The sequence below is a fragment of the Monopterus albus genome, unplaced genomic scaffold (assembly GCF_001952655.1).
Source record: "Monopterus albus unplaced genomic scaffold, M_albus_1.0 scaffold77.1, whole genome shotgun sequence".
Classification (NCBI taxonomy): domain Eukaryota; kingdom Metazoa; phylum Chordata; class Actinopteri; order Synbranchiformes; family Synbranchidae; genus Monopterus; species Monopterus albus.
The window spans coordinates 1,227,769-1,237,892 of NW_018127957.1; the positions used below are offsets into that span (position 1 = coordinate 1,227,769).

The following is a 10,124-nucleotide window of genomic DNA, read 5'->3' on the forward strand; positions in this document are numbered from 1 at the left end:
GAATGCCTCGGCATCCCCACGGAGGAGCTGGAGGAAGTGTCTGGAGAGAGGGAAGTCTGGGCATCTTTGCTTACACTGCTGCCCCCGCGACCCGGTCCCGGATAAGCGGAAGAAAATGGATGGGTGCTTATTACATTGATGACTCGGCTCAATACATTAAGCTCTTTCTCATGCACGTCAGTCCATATCCTGTCTTATTCAAGGTGTCTATCTTTACATGTCATTCAGGTATTTGCACGTGGGTCGATGTAAAAGGTATTATCATTTTATAGCAAAGCAAACAGAAAACAAAACATTATTAGCATTTTTTTAGAAGCTAAAGTTCACAGAATGGTTGTGCCCAGTGGTGGAAATTCAGTACACCACATGAAGTACTGTTGTTAACTAAGTACACCAAGCACTGTTGTTACAGTAAGTAACATTTTGAAATGCTTGAGTGTTTTAATTTTCTGCTACTTCATACTTAGAATTCACTTCATTTCAGAGGCAAATGCACTTTTTACTAAGCCACATGTATTTCACAACAGTAACTTTTCAGAATCAGTAAATGTGTTTTTGAATGTAGGACTTTGTACATGTAACAGAGTAATCTTACACTGTGGTACTGCTACTTTTACTTAGGTTAATTAAATGATCTGAGTACTCCTTCCACCACTGGCTCCATGTCCCTCTGTATTGTTATGAAATAGTCATTGGTTCAACTTAGCCCGCTTTTACCAATTAGGAGTTTGTGCTATAATATAATGAGCAGCTATAGTAGTAGCTAAAAAACCAGATAATACTGAAAGTAGTATGTCATAGCCTACTTTTATTATTGGCACTGTATTTTAGTACTAGTGAGTCCACTGTAGCAACAGGGTTAATGTTGTTTTTTGTTATTTTTGTTTACAGAATTTTATTTTTCATCTTTTTCTTGATGCAGTGTTTTTTCTCAGTGTCCAGATGCATCAGCTTTTATTATTTATGTCTGCTATTATCTAACCTTTAAAACAGATATAGAAAAGACTATAAAAAGGCGTCTGTGTTCCTGAAACCTGCAGATGCTGTGCTGAGTGTGGCGCCACCTCGTGGACATGGTAAGGCTGTGCGTGATGTTAAAGTTTTTAAACCTGGAACCAATCTTTTTTTTTTTTTTTTTTAACTTAAAAGGCATTTTGTGCACTGTTTTGATTTTTCATATAGTCTGCTGTTTCTGTACATGTGATAAGTGACAGTTGAACTGTGCTGTCTCAAGGCACTGAAGATGCCCAGTGTAACCACTGAGTGGCAGGAGAAAGCAGCTTGATGTCCTCGCTGCTGCCAGAGCAGAATTACATCACTGAAGGTACCAGACCTCATACTGGAACCTGCTGTATGAATTCATCCCACAGATAACACACATACAGCAGGAAGGTATGAATAAGTGAGGGAGTTTATTGTTGCATTTTATAGTTTTATTCTGAAAGTTCACAGAGATTAAAACACAGACCTCAGGTGTGGAAAAATGAAAGACTGTGCTTTATAGATATGATTCAGTTGTTACTGTTATCCCTTCTTTTATCAGCACTATACAAACAACATTCCCTGTAAAACCCAAGGAAGGTGATGGCAGTGTTAGATGTGTTGAGTCCAGGGCAACAGAAATAACTGGTACACCAATGATAATGTTATTAAACGTAATTGTCAATTGATATTGTTCCTAAGCTATGAGCAGGAGACAAAAGCAATGTGATAATTCACAATGGGAAACATTTTGGGGAGATTTCTTCCATGTAAAATGAAACTAACATCAATGAATGGGGCGATTCTGTCATGTATGGAGGACCCAGCACTGATGACGGCATCTGATAGGCAACAACACATATCCTTGACTATGTCAGCAAAACATGGAAAATGAAAGACCAGGATGTTTCTGCATGTTCCACTGGCTTGTTTTGAGACTTGCCATTATGGAAATGGCAAGTTATATGTATTATTGATAATTATTACAGTAAAAAGTTGTGATGTTTTCTAAAAACAAAAAGAAAGAACTCACTGAGCTGCTTCCAAAAACTATAAACTGTAACTTCTGTTGTTTTAAGGTTCCCAGAGTGGATCCTTTGTATTTCTGGTGATACTGTCATTGTCAGGTTGTGTGGGTATTTTACCAAGTACAACTAATTCTACACTGAACAAAACAGTGAAAGCACAAAAAAAATCGCTAAATGACTTTAGTTTCATTTTTTTCATCTGCAATCTGCAAAGTGTCTGTCTGGACATGATGTAATCAGCTGGTTAAGCCACTGACACCTGAGAGAATCCCATTTGCTGAAGAAGCCGGTCAAATATGGTTGAAAACCTCAGAAAAGTGGGACAGGTGGGAAAGCAACACTTTCCCCTCCCTCGTCAATGTTACTGTGGTGGCTTGAAGCAAGACCCAGTTGCTCAGTGGCCTGCAGGTCAGACTGGGATTTACTGGGCAGCTTCCAGGTGTGAATGTGAACAGAGTGCTCCTATAGAAGAGAGGTGACCTCTCACAGGTTAAAAAAAAAACTTAGAAAATGTTTTCACAGGTGTTTGTTGTCGAGGACACAAATGAACCTCTGAAGATGTTAGTGTTAGCTGTCTCTGGGTCTTCAGCTGCTTTTATTTTCACTGTTGGATTAATATAGAACAGGAGTGATGCATATTTCTTATTCACCATATCTGAAGAAACAAGTCATGTGACTTGGAGTTTCCATCAACTATTTTTTCAATTGTTTAGCTGCTGTCAGAGCCTCTGATGGCTTGGCGTTGCAGACAGGTGGAGCAGCCCCAGCATCATTCATGCCAAATATACAAACTGAAACTGTCTCAGTGTGGTTTATAGTTTCAGTCTGTGTATTGGACATGCTGGCAGTGATGCTGCTATCAAAACCTCCGTCTACTCACAAAGGGGTTTGGCCCACATTCCTCACCTCACTCATACAGTATCAGGGTTGTGTGTGTGTGTGTGTGTGTGTGTGTGTGTGTGTGTTAATCTCTGTTCAGTGCTCTTCTCTTGCCTCAACCTCCACTGACTAAGTTCGCTTCCTGTGTTTTACACATTTTTGTCCCCAGAAGGAAGAGAGATGAGATGGCTCTGTTTTTCTTTGATGTGGTGTCACATTCCTGGTCGAAATGATTCAAAACAGAGCGAAGGTGCGCGAGTCCTGCTGATCTCATACAGAAAGTGTAATGATTAATCAGATGGAACATTGTGGGTGTGGGGTAAGAATGTTAGTAATAATTCTTTAGTATATTACTTGTGTGGCATAGAAGATAATTATCTATGAATGTAATTATGTAGAATGTTAGCACTTTGTATGGTGTAGAGGATAATTATCTATGTAGAGATACTGCTTGCAAACCAATGATGGTAAGATGATGTCATGGGGTAGGACTGGATAAGTCTAACTTCTTCCTACTCCATTCAAGCATGTACTAGGTATAAGTAAATTGATATTGAATTATTATTGTTGGATATGTGTAAAATTACATGTGTTGACATATCAACTGTTTTACATGCTTGAATGAATAAATCAAATCAAATCAAAGTGTGCTGAAGTTATGTAAGTGACCATTCACCAGACCATGCTGCCTTCACACTGTGTTGGCAGAATAGACAAAACAAGACCAGCAGCCTTTTAGAGACAGCATCTAAAAAGACTTAATTAGCTACATTAGAGACATTATGTATTTTTAGGGTTTATTACGAAGTGAAACCAGATACAGACAAACTGTCTATACTTAATTTTCCATGAATTGAATCAAATGGATTTGTGCTGATGTTAATTTGATACTGTGGTGGCTATGTAATGTTTAAAGCTGACATGTTGTTCAATACCCAGGGGGTCTGCATTTGTTAGTAACGCACATGGTGAAAACTGAATGTCGCTGGTAAAATATTAACTTCATCAGTTGATGATCCATGTAGAACAAACTTTGGAAGGGAAAAAACTAGTCAGTCTGTTGTAAGTATGATAAAATCCAGCATAGAGAAAGACAGATGCTAAGGTTAGTAGCATCCAGGTATCATCCCGGTCAAATATCATCATAGCAGATGTGTCACATGAGCAGTTTTTTTAAAATGCAAATTATATCCCAACAACATGTAGTTATGTTAACTACCCACGGTAACTACTGAAGGTACTAAGCTAGTTAGCTGGACATGCTATGTCTTACAACATACATATTCAGCTATTTCACACTGTCCTGAATGTCGTGACGTCTGTGTGTTATTGTGTCTCAGGCCATATGTTCAACCTCATCCTAGTGGGATTTCAAAGGATTTTGCAATCATGGCTCCACTGTTTGTTTGTCATCGCGCCACCTCACATTCCTCCATTGCCCTCAGCAGCAGCCGGAAGTGGGAAATAGATAAGGGCACATTTTTGACACTGTGACTGCCCTGTCTGGATAAAGGGACAGGGGAAAAGGAAACGAGGGGAGGGGGTCCCTTTAGATTGAGGCTGCACCACTGGACAAATATTTGCTCTAGATGAGTATTTTTTTCCTTCACTGTAACAAATAGTTCGTCAAGCACCGGTCTTTCTGTATTGTGACATCGTTTCAGCATTTCCCCTACAAACTATGACCGCACACAAATATGCATATCTCAACACTGTTTTTTCCTGTTTCTACTGATGCCTACTTCTGCACTCTGGTTACCTGCTGGAGCTCTTATGCAAGATTCCTCAGCATTTGCATTATCTTTGCTGAAGCCCTCTACAGCTGTGCTCCTTCCTATTTAAAACTACTTATGGTAAAGAGTATGTGAAACTAATGCATTCTTGTCTATACCTGAAAAAAATGAAATTTCACAAAGTCTTGGTCGTTGACCTCCAGAGAAAATAAATGAACTTTTCCTACATAGAATATGTTGCATCCAATTGTGTTCCATGATGTTCTACTACCTCGGATGTACTAACAACAGTAATATCTACTTTCATCAGTTTAAACATTTTCTAGTAATGCCTAGTAAAATTAATAAATTAAAAGATATTTTCAGAACATAAAAACTTGCAACAGTCCCATAACAAATTAAATACAAGTTATTTAAAAAAAGTGCAAGTCATAGAATTTAAAAAAATTCAAAAAAGAAATTTTACAAAGGGATAAGTTGTAGATGAGTTATGTAAAAGGTTTCATCCAAATGTAGGTACTTTTATCCATAACACAAGGAATAATATCATACATTAAGATGAAAATGTTTCAATTAGAAATGTGTCGTAGTTAAATTCCAGAGGAAAGACATATACATTTGACATATACAGTAAAATAGACTTTGTAAACAGGTCTGTCGTGTATACTCCAGTAGTAGTACCACTGTACATACTACTACAGCAGTATCCTAAGTCTGTGCCTTTAAAGCCAGTAGAATAAAAGTATGCCAACCTAAATAATATGTGGGCATCAGATCTGTCCTCTGCATCAGTCGTGTTCTAGTGTGAGCTTGGTAAAGCTCATTCCAGTGTGTGTGGATGTGCATAATATAATCCATTCTACAGCTGATAACAAGCAGAAATACCTGAGTGTGTTTACATCACACGCTTTAACTGTTCTGACTGTGTGGTGACCAGACTGTGGTCAGGTCCATGATGTTTGTTTTTGTCACTGGTAAGAGAGAGTGCGTGTGTCTGTGGACGATACAGGCGGTGACATGTGTGTGGGCGGCAGAATGCTGATGTGGCAGGCGGCCGCGTATCTCTTCAGAAGGTCAAAGCATGTTACACACTGAGATATTGTTTGTGCGACGGAGTAAGGGCATGTGGAACGATTGTGCCATGACCTCACCTTCCTGCGTCCCCTGGACGTTATCGTCCTCATATCAGTCGTAGGGCACATGCAAACCCTCTGCCTGTTTCTGCTGTTGTTTCCTCTGCTGCCTCCGTCCTCGTCCACATACCTAACATCTTAAAAAAAAAACCTCCAGTCATCAGGCTGCTGTTTCAACCCATTTTGCATTTACATGCATTATATTAATGATTAATAAAAGTGGAGGATATTTTAACTATTTATTTATGTTATTAATGTGTTTATCAACTACTATACATCTTTGTCTGCATAAACAAATAATCATACAGCTGTGATCATATGACTTCACATTTTGCATTAATCTGAATATTGAAGTATTTGTCATATTTATTAATGAAATATTACTTCATTTAATACAATATGAATTAACACCTTAGTACCGCTGTGCTTTTACTGCTACGACAAGCCAAAACATTTAAGCACGTGCCTATAAACTATAAGTAAATGTAAACCTAGAATTACTCATTTGTCCACACTTTTGCTTTCTCTATCACTCGAACCCTCCTGATTCGTTCTCCCCACCCTTGGTGGCCAGCTGGGGGCGTCGAAAGTGGCGTGTGTATGATCATTGCTGGAATGTGAGGAGGGCAGGTGGAGTATGTGTGTTTTGTTTAACATAGACAGACAAGTACACAGAGGTAGGAGGGGCCATCATGATATCACTCTTCAGGGTGGTATAAGTAGACGTCCTGGCAGAGACATGAACACAAAGCACCTGTTGCTGCTCTCCTGCTGCTTTCACACATCAGAACTTCAGAAACAAAGGGATGATGGACTCCTTCATGTGCAAGATCCTGACTTTATTCATTATCTGCACAGCTCTGCAAGAGGGTAAGCAACTTTTCTTTTGTTTATTAGCATTCCAGGGTGTTTTAAAGCAGTTATGTTATTTTTTTAATGAGTGAAATACAATAAAAATTAGTAACTTCCTTTCATAATACATTCCTTTTGGCTGTTAATAGAATAAATGACCAGTTTTCTCTTAACTTAGAATGGTTTAATAAAGGTTTTAGATATATGGTCGGGGTTTGTGATTTACCACAATAAGCAATGTTATAAAATCATAACAGTAGAAATGAATTCAGCACAAGAATGAAGCTGCTGGTATGTTACATTATCTGAGCCTATGCAAGTCACTCCAGAAAGTGTAGTACCTGTGTACAACAAAAAGGTGAACCCAGTTGTTTTCCTTTAAGAATGGAAGAGTAGTGACATTATTACCAAAGCATTGTTGTTCCACAGCCACTTCTGTGGAATTTGTTGATGTGGACTAAGCACCTTGATCTATAAAATGATAAGTAGGTTCAGCTGTCCTCACAATCACATTTGTTTAACCAGGCTAATCCCAGGTGGATTTGTTTGTATTAAATGTGATAAACACTTACTGCATACTCAAAGGATTAGTTGGCACTATTTAATCTTGGGATCCTTTGTGTTTTTCTAGGTTGTGGACTCAGCTTATTACATGAGGCAGAGCTGCCAGCTCAGGCTCCACATCAACACCATGTCAGGACCAAACGCTGCTCCTGTAACAGCTGGGATGATAAAGAATGCATCTACTTCTGCCACCTAGATATTATCTGGGTTAACACACCAAGGTGAGGCTGCAGAATGCTGTAGGAATGTATTCAGAGAGCTACATTTGGGACCAGGCTGGAAAATGTCCTTACTAACCCTGACCCTGACCCTAATCCCCAGCAGTACTCTGGGACAATTTCTAAACTTAGCATTTTATTTCCTCATACTTTTACCAGCACTGTCCTAATTGGATTCATTTTCCTTTACAGTAAACTCCTTCCATATGGTCTGGGAAATGCCCTGTCTCGCCGCCGGCGTTCCACCAACCGTTGCAAGTGCCTCAACCCAGCTGATAAAACCTGCTCTAGATTCTGCCATAAAAGGTGAGTGCTCTTCCTTCTTCCACCTAACCCTACAGCAAAGCAAGGCCTTCCCATCATGTACCCTCCTTTGGACGCTACAGTAGATAGTATCAAAGTGTCTCCTTCCAGTGTCAGTCCAGTGTGACAAGCCTGAGCATATGTTGATGTAGAGGACGAGTCAGCGAGGAGGCAAAATGATTCAGTCTGTGATAATGGTATAACATTATGAGGGTAGTAGTCACAGTGAGACTAGAGACTTGCGGGCGTTTCCTTGCAGGCCTAGAAAGAATTCACAAAGGTTTATTAAAGGTGCTGCTATTTTTGGACAGTTTATATTTCAGCCCTTGCCCAAAGGAATGTTTGTTGCTTCTTTGACTTGATGTCATGAAACCACCAGGATTAGTCATCTTCTCTAGATGTTATCCTAGGGAGTGTTTTGTGAGGCAGGCCCTCCATTCCTGCCCATAAGGCATCTTAAATATATTAGTTTGGAATTCCAAGGAAACTGCATGTTATATTAACGTCGCGGTCACTGGGATGGTTATTTCTTTGTTTTAATGCTGTTATTGTATCTGTCCACAGCTCAGAGAATACTAGGAATGATGGTGTGAACCAGCTGGGAAAATATAAAAAGATAAACCGCAACAAAATTCTTGCATCATTTAGGTAAATGAAGAAGAATTTTAAGCATCAGACTTTACACAGTGTGATGTTTTGATGGTAAGGCATCTGAAGCACCTCTGACATCTTTTCATTTATTTCTTTTGCAGGTCTGTGGTCAAGTCCAACATAGCGATCGCAAACAACTTTCTGTCATCAAATCAGAACCTGGCTAGAGTCAACAGACTCAAGAGTAGAATGGAGAGGTAGAGGGCTCAGCCAAAGCCAGAAGCATGGATTCAATCTCAAGGACTGGAGACTTCTCCAGGGGGCTTCGGTGCCAACAACAGGGTTTTGAAACATATTAAGAGTCTGGGGATGCAGAGATGGAAAGATGCAATGCAAAGGAGCCGGTGGATCAAGCATTTGATCAACAAAACAGAGCTTTGGAAGACTGGCAGCTCCCTGAGACAGTAGCCTTGTGGCAGGTGCAATGTTGGGTGGGGACAGTCAAAGATAATATTTTGAACCCTCCTTGAGCTCTTTTGAACTTAACAACAGTCTACTTGCCATGGAAGGATCCTTCAAAGCCAAGGACATGGGAGCTGGTGGGCAACCACATCTAGAAAGCCTGAAGTGACTAGTTATCAGGTTTTCATGCACCAAGCGCTGGTTTGACTCGTCTATATGGGCAGTTTTATATCCACAACTCACTCACACTGAGGATTATAGGGTGACATCTTCCAGAGTCATATCAACTCTATATTGTTTGTCCATGTTTACTCAAATGTCCTTGAAATTATTTTCTCATGGCTAACTTTGAGTTTAAGTCTGCTCTGTATCAGAGCTGGAAATTGCTGTCTTGCCTAATGTTTTGAGCAAATGATCAAATAGCTTATTAATTATCAGGCCTACTTGAAAATGGAAGCTTATTCACTCTCGGCACAAACTGCCATAGAGAAATGAAGGTTGTGTCTTTAGAGTTATCTGGCAAATAACTGTCCACTCGTCTGCGCACACAGTCGACTGCGCTTTCTACTAACAACTGGTCTATTGTGTTGACTCAGGTATTTTGTGCACAGCTCAACCAGAAGGTTTCAGTGTCATGCAACTTGCCAAAGACCAAAAAAGAAAGAAAGACGCAGCAATTGTTTTTCTCCTCTGACAAATGTTCATTTCTCTGCAATTAGCTAATGGAAAAAGCCGACTCCTGGCTTGTGTTATGCACTTCAAACACTATTCATGTGTGGCCTGCACCTTGTCTGTACCATGAATCCATTCCCTCCCATCAGTCCCGCAGTGATGGAAATATCATTGACACATGGAAATATCATTGTAACTCAGAAAATATTCCTCATCAAATGTCTCAGTGCTGTATATGATGGATAGTTTATCGGCTTAAAAGTTTACTGTTGATGGTAAGTGATAGCAGTCATTGTAAATAGAAGAACTTATTTATTCTCTAACTTATTCAGAGATGTATTTATATTTGTATGAATGATGCACTGAATTGTGTAAAATAAAAGCATACAAAAATATTTTTTCAAAGAATGGTGAGGTCATTTGACTTATGGTGTTTAATTGTTCTGTTTAATTTCTCTAACACTAATTGGATCTTCAGTTTTAAATTGCATGTTCCAGCAAATGTAATTTGAACTTATTCAACACCAACTGAACAGTTTGCACTGAAATAAAACAGCATGTTTTTATTCTCCGCTGGTTCATGGTAACTTTTAAGAACTTGTTTTGGATAAAATGCTGCACTTCCTCTGAGCACATATGCAGGTACTGACACTGTACAACAAGCTCTGGGATCAATCATTTCTAAAACCCTGATGCTTGCCAGATTAA

At 39.4% G+C, this 10,124-nt stretch overlaps 1 protein-coding gene across 1 annotated transcript; it reads left to right on the forward strand.

Annotated features, from left to right (window-relative positions):
• The first annotated feature begins 6,518 nt into the window (after positions 1-6,518).
• LOC109963696 (endothelin-2-like) lies at positions 6,519-9,759 on the forward strand. The gene is made up of 5 exons (XM_020606429.1): positions 6,519-6,624; positions 7,238-7,391; positions 7,581-7,694; positions 8,256-8,339; positions 8,444-9,759. Exons 1-5 carry the CDS (start codon positions 6,561-6,563, stop codon positions 8,541-8,543), a joined length of 516 nt encoding a protein of 171 aa, XP_020462085.1. The 5' UTR covers positions 6,519-6,560; the 3' UTR covers positions 8,544-9,759.
• Positions 9,760-10,124: the final 365 nt, after the last annotated feature.